At 35.6% G+C, this 16,188-nt stretch overlaps 2 protein-coding genes across 6 annotated transcripts in view; one reads left to right on the top strand and one right to left on the bottom strand.

The window, feature by feature from the left end:
• SERINC1 (serine incorporator 1) overlaps nucleotides 1-2,723 on the top strand; it is a 30,490-nt gene extending 27,767 nt beyond the window's left edge. For both annotated transcript variants that reach the window (XM_002919685.4, XM_034669061.1), the window contains exon 10: nucleotides 1,107-2,723. In XM_002919685.4, coding sequence (XP_002919731.1) covers nucleotides 1,107-1,242 — 136 coding nt within the window. In that variant the 3' untranslated portion in view covers nucleotides 1,243-2,723. The remainder of the gene's footprint in view (nucleotides 1-1,106) is intronic.
• Nucleotides 2,724-5,658: 2,935 nt separating this feature from the next.
• HSF2 (heat shock transcription factor 2) overlaps nucleotides 5,659-16,188 on the bottom strand; it is a 34,439-nt gene continuing 23,909 nt past the window's right edge. Inside the window, exons 10-13 of one of the 4 annotated variants that reach the window (XM_034669059.1) lie at nucleotides 15,900-16,005; nucleotides 11,684-11,737; nucleotides 8,838-8,922; nucleotides 5,659-6,001 (exon numbers count right to left, since the gene is read on the bottom strand). In XM_034669059.1, the coding sequence (XP_034524950.1) occupies nucleotides 5,997-6,001; nucleotides 8,838-8,922; nucleotides 11,684-11,737; nucleotides 15,900-16,005 (250 nt within the window). In that variant the 3' untranslated portion in view covers nucleotides 5,659-5,996. The other 3 variants (XM_002919683.4, XM_034669060.1, XM_002919684.4) reach the window with 3 other exon arrangements.

Below are 16,188 nucleotides of genomic sequence, written 5' to 3'. Positions count from 1 at the left end.
CATAGTGATAAGAAACCATGTAGTGTTCAGTAATTCACAGCTTTGGCTGTCAGATAATATTAAATGTTAAGACTTTAGATTGGGGCACCTGGCTGGCTCAGTTAAAGGAGCATGTGACTCTTTATCTCAGGGTTGTGAGTTCAAGCCCCACCCACGGTGAGTGTAAAGATTACTTAAAAATAAAATCTTAAAAAAAGAAAAAAACCCAAAACTTTATATGAAAAATATTTTTGGTATGTTTCATTTGCTCAAAAACCAGCTAAATTTGGAGTGTATTTCCTTCCGAATGTCTTAAATCTGAAAAGGCTGAAGGTGGGAGAGTGGTTCTCATATACGCTTTGAACAGATTATACTTTTTATACAGGATAGGATAGATTTTTAAAAAAAATATTTTTATTTATTTGTCAGAGAGAGAGCACAAGCAGGGGAAATGGCAGGCAGAGGGAGAAGCAGGCTCCCCTGGTGAGCAAGGAGCCCGATCCGGGATTCTATCCCAGGACCCTAGGATTATGACCTGAGTCGAAGGCAGACGATTAACCGACTGAGCCACCCAGGCGTCCCTAGGATTGATAAGTCTTTTATAACAATATCTTACTTATCCAGGCATCACACTCTATTTCTCTATTTCATGACTCCTAAGCCAGAAATACAGGTTCCCCCCTACTTTCTTACAGTTTGCATTACGCTACTTCATTTTTATGAAAGACTAATATTTATTACCTGTTTTTGCTAACTGAAAGAAACCCAAAGAGAGATTCTGCTTTTTAGAAAAAAGCCATTTACCTTACTCATGTAGGTTTTTTGTAAAAGTAAAGTGGCATAACAGACTTTCAGATAGTGGGAACCTGTACATAAGAAGCCTCTGAGTATTAGTAAAAGAGCTACTTCAGAGGCTGATGTCCTTTACTCCTTTAAAGGAAAGTTTTGATTTTTACCTTCATATTAGCTATTAAAGTAGTATGGCAAGCAGGGTAACAGATTTGCCCAGCAATTGTGTATCTCTTATCACAAACTCTATACAAAGAACACTGCTGAAGTAAAGCTAAGTGGCATGATGGCTGATAATCCAACCCTTTCTTCCCTTTCATTTTTTTCTTAAATTTTAGGTATGAGCCTTCTCGTGAGATGAAGAGTCAGTGGACAGCAGTATGGGTGAAAATCTCTTCTAGTTGGATTGGCATTGTGTTGTATGTTTGGACACTAGTGGCACCACTTGTTCTTACAAATCGTGATTTTGATTGAACAGGACAGGACTTCTGGCATGAAAGTCCCACTTTAATCATTGCTTGTTTGAGATTAACAGTATTCCCAACTTTTGTAAAGTCGTGTGTGTGTGCTTCCCATGTAACTTCTCCAGTGTTCTGGCATGAATTAGATTTTATCGCTTGCCATTTTATTCATCGTATTCTTGCCATGCACATTGGTATGTGTGTTAGAATGAATTACAAAGGGAGAGATTTAGGAGTCTGTTGGTGAGTTAGGAAAAGTGGACACTGTTAGGTTTATCCTTAGCTCTGTGCCTGTGAAATTAAGAGTAAAGACAAAACTGCTTGACAGTTTGATACTTAAATTGTGCTAGTCCCTAAGCTATTTTAGAAAGTATAGAAGGAAATGTATGGCTGCCTTTTGAAATATTTGATGCCTTGCCCTACAAGAGACTGCAAAGAACGTAGCTGTTGTAAAATTGTATAAACAAGTAACTTAAATGCCAGGTGTCTGAAAAATCTTTTCAGGTTTTTCCCTTGATGTGAAGGTAGGGAATTTATACAGCTAGGGAGTGTTTGATGGACAGCAGTGTAAATTATGATGGAGATTGAGAGAGGCTTCACAGAAAGCTTGGTGGTGATGGTGGGTTACTAATTTGAATACCCAGTTAGGTTGTAATCTTCCCTGGGTAGGGATGGCCTTTCATACCAACATACCAACTTTGTTTTAGTTATTTTAAACACTTGCAAAAGTACAGGTTCAATGGAGATGTTAGGAACTCTGAAGGATTTAGGCAAAGTTTTTAAAAAAAGATAATCGTGGGTTAGAGGTGCACTTTGAAAGTTCATTTTGAAAATCAGAGGTGGTAAATTTAGGACGAAACTGTAATATCCTAAGCCTCAGGAGATACTTATATAAAATCTAGTCCAATCCTTTATTTTAAAAATGAAGAAAACTGAAGCTCAGATAGCTAGCTAATCAGTGACCAAGCTGGTAAGTCCCAATTTCCAAAAAAAGCTGGCATTCTTTTGGCATTCAAAAATAACTTCTATTCAAAATACATGCATAATAGATTATAGATTATACACCTCATTAGTAGTGGATAATTTGTTATGTGATTTGCTGGTGTCCAGCTTGCCTTCTACCCATAAACTGAGGCCAGGAGAATGATGGAATGCTATAGAATATAAACTGCTTATAGTACACTATACAGTTCAGAAGATGTTTAAAATGCTTTTGTATTTGCTGCCATCTAATTAAAATATATAGTTTATTATAATCTTTCAACCTGAAAATCAAGCAGTATGACAGTTAACTTAGAAACTTAGTTACTTGTACATGTTATTAGTGTCTTAATGAATCTTAAAATCTACATTTGCTTCTTTTAAGGTATTTATTAATGTAAATGAAAGATAACAATTCAACTGAATTCCCCAACTTTATTCTGTGTGCTAATATTGTGTTCCATCATTTTGAATGGCTGTGTACTATCTCTAAATAAATGAATTCAGAGAGGGTGTGTTGTGTATTAATTCTTCAGCAGCTCACATTTAGGTGGCTATAATACTCAGACCTGTTTTTTCTCTTGTGTATAAAAGAACCTGAAACAGGGTTAACTGTCCCATTTTGTGTCCTAAAAACCTGAATTGTTTTAAAGGTAGTAATTACACCCTTTTGGTCCTCTGTAAGTACCCCTGAAATTGGATCTCAGGTAATTAAGATGATGTTCTCCTAAAGAACCTTTAGTAGATGGGCCAGTTTAATTTGGAGAATATTTTTAATTTGTCTGATAAATATTCTACACCTGTGTCCTGTAGGCATTTTTTTCACAGGTTGCAAATGAATGCTTTTTGACACAAGATGATACAAAGAAGTCCCTTAGCAACAACAAAAAATAGTAATGAAGTACTCTATTCCGTATGAGTTACCAAGGTTTAGTGCACTTTATTCAATAATTCATTTAAAATGGTATGATTTCTCCAATATTATAGGCGAGACAATGTCTATAAAAGTCTTGGGCATTTACTCAGAAAAATCTTATATGTTCACACAAAACCTGTACAAGAACGTTCATTGCTTTATTTGCAATAGCCCAAACTGGAAACAGCCCAAAAGTCCTTCAACTGGTGAACGTTTAAACACACAGTGGTACATCTATACCACGGACTAAACACTAAAAGAGGAATGAAGTGTTGGTACACAAAACAACTTGACTGGATCTCCAAGGAACTATGCAACTGTATTAAAAAGCCAACCCCAAAAGGTTACATAGAGTATCATTTCATTTACTATAACATGCTTTCAATAATGAAAATGAAGATCAGTGGTTCTTTGGAGCCAGGGATTAAAAATCCCTGTGGGTGGGTTAAATGACAGTTCTACAAGAAACTGCTATCTTCTAGAGTGTTCACACTATTGATGTATGAACCATTCAGTTTCCTTCCATCCTTGCCAGCATTTGGTGTCACTAAGCTTAGCCATTCTGATAGGAATACTGTGTTACCTCATTGTGGTTTTAATTTGACCTTCCCAAATGGTTAATGATGTTGAATCTCTCTTAATGTGCTTATTTGCCATCTATAGGCCCTCAGTAAAATGTCTATTCATGCCTTTGGCAATTTTGTAATTGGATGGCTTTTTATTATAATTTGTTGAGTTTTAATATATTCTAGATACACATCCTTTATCAGATACGTGGTTAGCAAATATTTTTTCCTAGTCTGTATCTTTGTCTTTCCATCTGAACAGGGTCTTTTGCAGAGCAAAAGCGCTTAATTTTGATTAGCTTCAATTTATCAATTTTTAAAAGATGTAACATGTTTTATCGTGTTGTAGTTTCTTTATGTTAAACCTGTCACTACGTGGCAGCTCAACACACTTTTTAGTACTGCCCTGTAACAGCACTGAAATCATCCCCATTTACTGGGCAGATGTTCCATTCTTAGATCCTTGATTTTTTTTTTTTTAAGATTTTATTTATTTGACAGAGATAGCCAGTGAGAGAAGGAACACAAGCAGGGGGAGTGGGAGAGGAAGAAGCAGGCTTCCAGCGGAGCAGGGAGCCTGATGCGAGGCTCGATCCCAGGACCCTGGGATCACTCCCTGAGCAGAAGGCAGACGCTTAACGACTGAGCCACCCAGGCAGCCCGAAATCCTTGATATTCTATGTTTTAAGATTTAAGATAAAGAGAACTTTCTGTTCCTGTGTTTGTAAGTGTATTAGGGTTCTCCAGAAAAAAACAGGATACTTTGATAAATGGTGAAAATGTTACTTCACCCCTGTGGTCTTTCTTACCCCAAACCCATTAACTTCTGTCTAATCATGGGAAAAACAGTAAACCCAAATGAAGGTCACTCTACAAAATACCATGCCGGTACGCCTTAAAACTGTAAAGGTCTGCTTTATTTGTATTGTAGTCTGTTTGATATCAATTCCATGAAATTTGTTGATTTGCTTTATGGCCTAATATGCAACCAATTCTCAATATTTCCTGTGTGCTTGAAATGAACATTTTAGGCTCTAATTCTTAACATTCTATGTGCATTCATCACAGTGTCATTTCATCCTCTTCCCAGTCTGGAGACTTCACATTTAAGCCTATGGTTTGAGTATACCATCCCTATCTCTAAAAAAACATTCAGCTTTCTGTCATATGTGATTTCTGATGGCAATACTTATAACCCCCATAAGTGAAAGTTATAGAGGGGATGAAGATGGGGAGGGGCACTCTGGAAATGAACAGTCTTCATACTGTGGTACTTGTTTTCCAGACAGTACAGAGACTTCCTCTGGTAAACGAGTTTTTAGAGAAATCCGTTTCCAGATCTTCAATTTCGTTATTACTCCTTCCTGAACTTGGATATGCCTGAAAAGATGCCTTAAAAGGCGTCACCCCTCTTAACAATTACTTTCCACATTTAACAAAGATGCACCTCTTACTCATTCTGAATCTTACTAAGGCACTTCGGATAAAATCTCGAACACCCAGTAAAGACAAAATTTTAAATACTGGTGAGAAAGAATGACACTAGGGAGAGAAAAGTCCTTTTGCAATTCAGGTAGTTTCTATTTTTTTGCTTTCAATGAAATCGAAAGATGATCAATTAAGTTACTTAAAAAATAAAACAGTTCTAGTACATAATTCTGAAGAAGTTCAAAAGACTGAATGAAAGTGCTATAACAGAATTCCTTTCATTATATACTTCTTTGTATTATAAAATTTTTTTAAAGAGAATTTTTTTTTAAGATTTTTTATTTATTTGACAGAGATAGAGACAGCCAGAGAGAAAGGGAACACAAGCAGGGGGAGTGGGAGAGGAAGAAGCAGGCTCCCAGCAGAGGAGCCTGATGTGGGGCTCGATCCCAGAATGCCGGGATCATGCCCTGAGCCGAAGGCAGAGGCTTAACAACTGAGCCACCCAGGCGCCCCGTATTATAAAATTTTTAAGAGTTGTACACTTAGGAAAACAAAAAGGAATGAAACTGATACCCTTACATTGATTCACCTTCAGATACAAAAAAAATGAAGTACTCAAGACCTGTTCACTCCACCAAAAATGTTATTTCTGATAAAATTCTACTGTTTAATGTTTGTCAAAATTTCAGTATTAGTGAACACTAAGATTAAACAAAAAAAAGCCAAAGGCAGAACATAAAAGTTTATTCCCCACTCACCTGAAGTCTACAACAGGTGTCCAAGATTGATGGGTGGCTCTCTTCTAAGCAGTAAATCAGGAAGCCAGATTTCCTCCTCCTCAATGTATACTCAGAAGCCATATACTCCTCTGCATCAGGCTAGTGGAGGGGTAAAAGAGCAAGGAGGAATGCAGAGGGGAGGTTTTCACAGACCAGACCTGGAAGTTCTGTACATCACTTCTGATTTATTTATCAGAATTCAGTTACACAGCCACCCTGTTTATGAAGTAGAAATAATCTAACTGCATGATAGAGAAAATGACTTGGATAATTACACCGTTTTGATGAACTGTGTATGATTGGACACAATCTTTAATGCTTAGAATCTTAAGGTTATAGGAAACAATTTCAAATTTAGTTGCAGAGAAGTGTGACAGTATCTTCAATGCATGACTTTCACACATAATGAAAGTAGGATAAAATTCTTTGGGAGAAGTGGAATGGATGATGATATCAAATCAGTATGGTAGATTCCTTTAGATACATTTCAAAAAGCACAGAACTATTTTTAAACAGTAACAATTATATTTTTAAGTGGTAGTATTAACAATACCTTAAATTGGTTCCAACTAAAGATGAAAAATTTTAATTTCAACTTTAAAAAGTACTAGGAGTTAAGTTTTTCAAGATTTTTGGAATACTTCTAAAGCTCCAAAATGTCCCCAAGGAGAAGAAACTTAATCATATTCCACACTGAAGAAGAGAAGGGAATAAGAAAAGTCTCTAAAGTTATCTCAGGCTCTGTTCCCACTTTTAACAACCTCTAGAAAAGCGACCTCTATAGCTAATGTAGAAACTAACTGCTGGGGACTTAAATTAGTTCACCAAGATCCCATTGTCAGAGCCAAATGTTTTAAGATCTGCTAGGGAAGGGTTTCCTATCTCTCTGTGCTAGGCTTTACTCTGAATTTTTACATCATAGTAAGAGAAATTCCAGGATATTGAGAGACAGAATATGGCCAAGAGGAAGGCCATATTTGTAATTCCTCATTAAATGGCCCTATAAAATATTCAGATATAAACTGCTCTGCTTCCAGCCCTCTGCCTGAAGGTAGAATTCAACTTGATAAAAAAGATGCTTGCCTTGCATTAAGCCTCTATAAAGCCTCCTGAACAACTGTTCAAAAAGTAGAAAGTGTTACTGTTTCATTTTCTCTAGGGGCAAAAATTACAGGCCTTTGAGTGGCATCCAGTGATAATGTTCTTACCTCATCTGGGACAATGAGAGGCATATTTCTCTTTATTAGAAATACAGAAAGCAAGCCCGTATAATTTTTAACACATAAGAACTTTAAAACACATTAAGTTTAGAGATCTTATATTCCTTCCTTGTAATACACAGTCTATCTCTTGAGATGAGGCACAAAGATCTTGGTGTGACTCAATAATGGACAACAGACAGTTTACAATTTAAGTCTATCTACTTCCTATAAAAAAGGGAAAATTTTTATATGTGGGTGTCACCTCTAAAGAAGACACATAACAGACACTAGTACGCAACATTCATTATATTTATTTTACTAAATAGTATGGTTCAAAAAAACACAAACAAATCAGAAAACTTTTAAACTATTCCAACGAGATGGATGGGGTTGATTCCATCCTATCCCCCTTCTTTTTATGTATATGGAGCTGGAGCCATATCTGACAGCAAGCACTCATGTATACTTTGCCTTTCCTTTGAACATGAATGAACTTCTCTGAACAAGAGAGACAAATGAAGTTTTACAAGATACAGGCACTTTATGTTCCCAGTTTTAAAAATAAGCCAAGTGAAAAATATTTAATAAAAGTAACTGGAACAGACAAAGGTTTAAGAGTTCTACCATTAGTTCTAGTGACTTACACTCAATGCAAACAGACAGCATCAAACAAGTAAAACAAACAAAAGTTTAACTGGGGTTAATGGGCATATATGTAAAAAAGAAATCCAAGTTACTACAACTGGAGAAAAACGGCCATTTGAATCCAACTTAAAGATATGCCAACAATGTGCATTAAATCTTGTGTACCTATGTAGCTGAGTAACATCTGAAAGCTTTGCAAGAGTGTGTGAGAAAAGCAAAAGGTGCTTTTGATTCCACAGTATCTGATTAAACAAAACAAAAAGCAATTTACAAAAAAAAGTACCAAATGATACTTTAAAATAAATAGTTCATCATTTTGATGAATATATACATGTAGAGTCCACTTCTTGGGGATTTAGCTATCTAAAAGTGGCATATCACTATCCAGAGGTGCAGGAGCAAGTTCACATAAATAAAACAGTGTGGCTTCACTAGCTTCGGCTTCAGTCAATGGCTCCAGGCGAACAAGCTTACTCTGGGTTGGCTCTGGATCTAGGCTGCTATCCAGAAGCTCATCAACTTCTATGGGTTTATCTACAGAGGACATAACTTCTGATGATGCTGTACTCCCCTGTTCAACAGTAGAAGCAGGGTTCCCATCGAGGAATGCAAGAAGTGGAAAGGCAGTGTACTGGATAAGCTGCTTATCTATAATAAAGATTAGAAAAATGCTCTTTTATCACCAGCTTATACAGAGTTCAAGCTGAAGGTGGAAAAAATGGAAACAGATGTGCATATATGCAATCACTACCCTTACACACCCAAACAAGAAATATGATACTTTGTGTCAGTAAATTCTAAAATGTACTAGTCAGGAAAGTTAAGTCTTTTATTCAACAATTAAGATATGAGAGTTCTTTCAGTTCTCCTAAAGTTAAATTAAGAAAAAAAAAATGACTTAAAGAACTAGTACCTCACCAATTTAATTTTCTCTATAAGCTGAAACCTTGATACATTATGCATAGAACTGAGTACATTCTGTGTTCAACTGTTAAGTATGGCAAAGACTTTCCTTGGCTCACAGTAGTTTTTATGTAGGACTCTCAATTTTAAAAATCTGTAAAAACTAATACTACATTTATACCTACCTGTTTTGGATTTAGATTTTCTTCCCTCTTCTGAAACTGGCTGAACTACATTGTTCTTGGTAGTTTCTAATCCTTTATTCTCAGACTAAAAGAGAAAAAATAATATAAAAAAATACTTGTTTCATTTTATATATTCCTAAAAATAGCAAAAAATAAAAAAAAACTGGCAGAGTGTGTGAATATTGGTATATTATCTGAAATATAGGGGAAAGGGGAGCACCAGGAAAAATGAACTAGAGAGAGAAAGAGATTTGAATAGGTAAGACTGGTTAAGACCCTTTAAGAAAACTACTGCTGTCATCAAGTGGATGAAACAAAGAACCTGAACTAGGATGGCAGTTAAGTATGAAAAGAGGGGTATTTCAAAAGAACAGACAGAATTTGTCACGGGTAAAAGATGTGAATGAATCAAAGATGGCTGGTTTCAAACTAATTAAGAGATAATTTTTTAAACAATTAAACTCATCTTAAACAGTTTTGATTAAAAATGTATAATTACTCATTTCTCTTCACTCACAAACAGAATATTTACCATAAATGAACATATTCAGAATAGCTCAGGAAGACATGGTGATATCCTTAAAACTATTAATTTCTATATTTGGAAGCCTCAAAGTTGAGGTGAAGGTTCTTCATTTCCTTTCTGAGACTCTTTCAGTTCTTTTCTGTCATTTAAATTGCTTCTTTCAACCACTGTCTTCTCTCCTCACATCTGATTGTAAAGGGGATTAAACTTTTAATGCTGTTTAGTTCTTCAGTGCTCTTTTCAACGATGTTCAAACTGAGGTGCTGAGATTCACAATTTTCCCTAAATAGCTGTAAATCCCAGACACTTGCATGCTCGTTATGTATATACGGTGTAAAAAACATACTAATTTCTATGATTCCCCTGATATTCATCATAAAATGAAGTAGCACAAATTTCCAGATTCAGAAATAATAATGGCCCCAAAACATAATAAACTAAACCTTTTCAAAAATGTATATAAAAACATTTCTGATTTCGCAACTGCAATAAATAAACATTAATGCAATAATACCATCTTTATTTTTACTTTTTAAAATAGTTTTCAAGGATGCCACTGTTATTATAAAACATATGAGAACCAGGATGACAAAGGGGATTCATCTCCGATGCAAATTCTTATTCATTAGTAGTGACCACTTAGATGGCTCTACTGAAGAGTACAAGTACCCTGATTTATTACAAAAGAGTGTTGTAATTTATGTTAATAAAATACTTGTCATGAACAAGGGAATGACAGCTGATGCACCAATTATTTGAAAACATTAATCTAGATTTTAGAACTATAATGAAAAATCATTCTCTAATTTTTCTATAGCACTATAGAACAATATGCAATTTGCTGTTTAACTGCTATTCTTGAGAACTTTAATTAAACTATTGGTTTTGGAATAAAGAGTATAATCCAAGAATAAAGAATGACTCAATGTGTAGCAATAAATAAACAGTGCAGCACATTCACTAAATGAATGCATGATATGGGTTCATTCACCTTAAGACTTAACATTTAATAAACCATATTTACTGAAACCCAGTGGGCTGAGGTGATCCATAGAAACTTATAATATAAATCCAGGCAAACTCTGGTCCACATGCCAATTCAGCATGCTGCCTGTTTTTGTAAATAAAGTTTTACTGAAGCACAGCTACACTCATTCGTTTACGTATTGTCTATGGCTGCTATTGCACTACAATTACAGTGTTAAGTACTTGTGACAGAGTATTTACCAAGTGGCCTTTTTATAAAAAGTATGCTAATCCCTGATAAAAATTATCCAAATATTCAATGTATAATCAACTTTTTAGTTCAAAAATTCACAAATTATTTCAACTCTAAGTTACCCAGGCTATAATCTTGAATATGCAGAAAATCTGGTCAGATTATCCTCACACATGACATTAGAAAAATTCTACCCCCTCACTCTAATCATTTATATTAAGTGTTCATTTTTAGACAAAAAGAACAAAAACCAAAATAAAATTTTAAGTTCACTAATCTAGAATTTGTACAAATTTCATAGGACTTGATTTACACCTTTATATTCGATTAAAAAATGCGACTGAACAGTTTGGTATGAATGCAAGATAAATGGAGTATACAACTACTGTATTTAAAAAATATTTAAAAATACACCTATTGTATAAGTTATATGCAAAGTAACAGAATGATTCTAATCATTTGCTCTTAACTTCAAATTGTCCTTATTACTCATTAAAAACCAGTTCTAAGGAAACTCCTGTCAACATTTGCTAATCCCAACTGGAATTGTCTAATAAAATAACAAAACCGTACTTTAAAAAAAAAGTGTCCAAAATCCATACTTGTTTCAACTTGCCTTACCTACAATTAGTACAAATTAGTTCAAATCCCTGTGCTTTTATTGCATGCTAATAAAACGAAGGAACTTATTTAAGAATATGGGTACCAGTGAATTTTCAATAAAAACTGCTGAGAAGCTGTTTATAGAAGGAATAAGAATGTACACTGAAGCACATAAAACGTGAAGAAATAATATTTTAATAATTTATTTCAGTGACACACCTTAACATGCCAAGTTTAAGTCAGTTGATCTCCAAGCACTTTGAGGGCTGATTTTGTACTGAGAGTTAAACACACAGATGCCTGTAGAATTGGGCAATGACTCACCCCATAATCAAAAGCTTTTTTTTCATCTAGAATTTTACTATCTTGATCACACACACATAAGGTAAGAATACAAAATGCTTTTTGTAACCGGGAGTGATACTGCTCTCTACTTACTAGGACTTTTTTTCAGATTCTTACAGCTATGGGTCCTGAGCAACATGAATTAAAACTTACTTTTGTATTATTGATGTAATCTGTGGGATTCATCTGCACAGAACTAGTGAAAAGCTGAAAGACCAAACAAGAAAGATGATAAGTTTAAAAAATATTAAAAAAGAATTAACTATGTGTTCAAAATTTTTATACAGCCATGTGGGTGAAGAGATGTTGCTCCTGCACTAGGAAGTTTTCATACAGTAAAACAGTTTGAAAGAGAAAAGCAGGAAAACAGAAAGAAAAACATATAAAAGCAGAGCAAGCTAGCCCATGCATCAGATGTTGTAAGAATTTCTCTATAAAACAGTGGGGCAAATCACTTAAGACAAATAGTGGTTTGCCCAACTTCTTCTCTCCTTCATTTCCTTATTATTATTTTCTCTCTAAATGCCTTTGGCTTTAAGTGGCACCCCTGCCCTGACAGTAAGCCTTCACTGACTTCCTGCTAATTATGTGAGAAATTTATAGAATCTGCTCTATGATGGTGGCTCCCAAATTACACCTCAAATGGAGCCCTCTGACCAAATGGCAGACCTCCTTGCTGGTTCTTTTCACCTCACCTAGAAACAGAAGACATAAATGCTAAGACCACTGCTTACTGTACGCCTCAGTCCAGCCAGTTTACAGACATAACTTTTAAGTCATAAGCTTCAGTCATTCATTCTACAAGGATTTATTGAGCATCTAAGAAATAACTAACACCATGAAGAATACAAGATGAAGACACTATTCCTGCTCTCTAGGAGCTTACAATCTAAAAGACAAGAACAACATCAAATAGCAACATATGATCAGATACAATCCAGTATTATAATACTAATGGATGGTGGGGATCAAAAATACTGAGAAAAGAGACAGGAGAAAATCATGCGTGTGCACACATGCATATGCACACACGCACACGCAAGATGAAACAAAAAGTCTTGAGGAAGCTATCCAACACGTATCAGTCCCTGAAGAATGGTTAGGACTTGAGAGAATGGAGGGAAAAATAAATTATAACATCAGCAATAATAGAGAAGAAAGAATGATGGGGGTTAAGTTCTAGCAGTAGACAAGATGACCAGTCCAAGTAACATAAAAGTTCTGAGTTGAATAGTAAATTATATGTGCAAAGTTCAAGAAGTAAAGTAAGGCCGGTCAGAGCATAAGGCCACATTCTGTCAGGAGTTAAGAACCTTGGAAAAGGCCTCAGCAAGGAAATATAGGGATTAAAAGCATTTTAGGAGAATGCACACACCAAATGGTTCACGGGATAGAACAAAATGCAGATAGATCCCTCCTCCACAGTCTCTAGACATTGATTCCTCTCCTTAAAGTTCCATTTAAAAAAAAAAAAAAGTTCTACTTTCATGATAGCCTAAAAATATCCCCAGCTCTCTTCTCTTGTTAACTTTCCCCCCTTTCATACTACCCGATCCATGGAAAGGAAGAGACTGAGACCCGTAAGAGTAGATAAATTACATGACCACCAATCTCTGCCAAGTTCAGTTTGTCACTGCCTCTGAGACCTGACCAGATTTTGTCCCTATTGAAAGTGGCATCTGTAGAGTATAAGCTCCTCACTCCTTCTTTGCCCCACTCAATGCCACCCACTAAATCAGAGATACCTTCATGTATTCCCAGCAGATGCATAGTGTGAGGCAGAAAAACATAGATCATACATGAGGAGCTGACACGGTTGAATCCTAAGGCCAGGCCTTTCCTGCTAGCTCTACACAGTCACTAAGAACTGAACTCTGCAGAGAACCCATGAACTCCTCAGCATACCTATTCACGTCCTTAGCATCTTTGCCATCTCAGAGAACAAGACAACCTATGGGTGATTTTTACAATCAACATAAGGATGAAATAATGAAGGTCTTAGATGAGAGAGGCAACAGAAGGTAGGGATGATCTGAGTGCTATTTTTGAAAATACACAGGACTTGATGAACAATGAGATAAAGATAAGGAAACCAAAATGACTCAGTGATTACTATCCTGGGTGAGTAAAGAGAAGTACGATACCACTATAGAAAATAAGAAAGCTGAAAAGTATAGCTCATTTAGAGAACAAAGAAAAGTTTGGTGTTAAACACAAATAATTTAAGGAAAGATCTTAACTGATGAACCCAAAGGCATGGAATTAGAATTCAAGCAAAGTTTACTTTAAAAAAATATTAAGAGCTGGAGATATATAATTTGAGAGCAATCCTATAAGCCAAAATCCCCCCACAGACGAAGGATAGAAAAGATGAGATGTAGAACAAATAAAAAGATAAAAAGAGTGGGTATCTTGGGGAATACTCACAAGGAGAAAACAGGGGAGAAAAAAAGCTCTTAGAGTAAACAGAGAATAGCTAGGGAGACAGGAAAAAAACAAGTCCAGTGCCTCTAAAATCAACAGAAGTTCCACTGTCAAAAATAACCAGTATTAATAATAATAGCAATAATTATTTATAATCCCCACAAGAGAACTTCATGTTAGGCATTAGCCACATTTAACAAATGGGGAAACTGGGCAAGAGAGGTGAACTTTCTCAAGGTTAAATAGCTAGTAAGTGATGTGAACCAGATGAAACTCAAATCTGTCTGATTCAAAACAAACCTACTAGCCCAATGGCCTGATTTAAAAAAAACTGTAGCCTACTCACTATGAATAAACCAAAGCAGCACAGGCTTAGAGTAAATAAGCAAGACAATGCAGGGTTTCAAAAGAAATATAGAGTAAAAAAGAAGTAACAAATAAAGCCACTCATTCCTAAAGTTTTATAGTGAAAGAATTAGAGAAGCAAAATGGTTAATGAGCAGAGCAACACATCAAAATGTTTAAGACAGAGATCTGTACCCACTAAAGTGAGATGGGAAAGATCAAGGACAGAGATGTAAAACAGAGAGGAAGAGGGCAGGTGTACAAATAAGCTTTAAAGTAAGCACTTCCTCTAAGAAAGAAGATGAGATTGCACAGCTTACGAGAGGCAGGTGATTATCCTCCGTGAATAGGGAAGACTGAGATAGATGAGGTCTTGAGGACAGACAAGTACGAAAAATGTTCCAAGGTTAAATTAAAATAATCTAATTGAAGACTGCAAGGATTTGTAGAAGGTCAGAATTACGGAATTTTATTTCCTTCCTATGACCTAAGGGACAGATATCCTAAAAGGTCCCTGGATTCAGGGTGGGGACAAAGACTGACAGAATCAAGAAAGGCTGATAAATTACTACTAACAAATTAAAGGTCATTAATATGGATGTTGCATTCACTTAAGATTATAACATAGGCCAGTATGGAAAGGAAATCTTCAAAGAAAGTGAAATCTATTCTGTGACATACGGATGATTTGGAAAACATAATCAAATCATGGATATTGACAAAGACTGAGAAGCAGATGGTTAGGTGGTAAATTAGTAAGACTGAAGAATAAGAAAGGACTAATTCCTTTTAGCCTCACTGAGAAGCTCTTAAAAGGACAAGACTACATAATCTTTTGATGTAAGAGAAGCTGCATTTTAAGGCAGAAAATGCAAAAAAAAAAAAAAAAGGAGGAACAAAACTTTTCAGGATAGAGGAACATATTTAAAACAGAAAGGAAATCAGGGAAAGAACAATATTCATCTGGATAGGCCCATTCATCTGGATGGGACCAAGCCACATAACAGAGAGAGGAATGGTAGGAGCAAGAGGGAAGAGAGCAAGAAAGGTAGTTAGTGCCAGAAATGGGAGATAAGGATTCAAAGTCCAGACAGCATTGGAGTCATGTTCATGTAGGTGGTGGTGGGGACTGGAACAGGGTAACCTTAGGACTCAGGACATAAAAATTTTTTAAATATAGCTAATATAATAAAATATAATTCATTTGAGTGGAAAACATTAAAAAGTGTCTCCATGCTGTTTCCTGGCTAAGTAACTCTATTACTAAATTTCCACCAATTTCTATTCAGTGACAAATTTTCTAGAGCAAAACAAATACGGCAACAAGTCCAGAGAAGACCTGGATTTAGCAGTACTGTTGAACAGAACTGCTATGTTGTTACAGGAGGATTAACTGAACTGCTATGCAGAAACGGGTAGTGATCACCCTCCTTCACTGCCCTGAACCTATCTGCTCATTGTTTCTGATAAACAAAATCATTCATTTAAAAAAAGAAAATGCAAAAACAGCGAGAATACAAAAAAATGATGTACTGATTTATAAACAACATATGTAAATATACAAACTGCCAGTACAGCAAAGATTATTCAAAGTACCTACATCAACCAGGAGATCTGGGTCTATGCTAAACTGTCTTCCTGACAGCATGGCCTGGAAGTCCTCTAAGCTGCAATCAATACTGTCAAGATAATCCAACAGCTCGACCCTAGGGAAAAAAGATTTTAAAAATGTCAAATATTAGGTTTCCTTGTTTTTACATTTAAAATCACATTACAAAATTCTTAGCCTTAAGAGATCCTATTCAGTATTTGAGATTCCTGAAAATGTGGTTAACTGAGATCTCACAGCCTTTACACAACACTTTAGTATTTACAGAAAAAAAGATTCT

Source organism: Ailuropoda melanoleuca, chromosome 10, assembly GCF_002007445.2.
Source record: "Ailuropoda melanoleuca isolate Jingjing chromosome 10, ASM200744v2, whole genome shotgun sequence".
NCBI classification, from domain to species: domain Eukaryota; kingdom Metazoa; phylum Chordata; class Mammalia; order Carnivora; family Ursidae; genus Ailuropoda; species Ailuropoda melanoleuca.
This window is presented reverse-complemented; position numbering and strand designations above follow the sequence as displayed.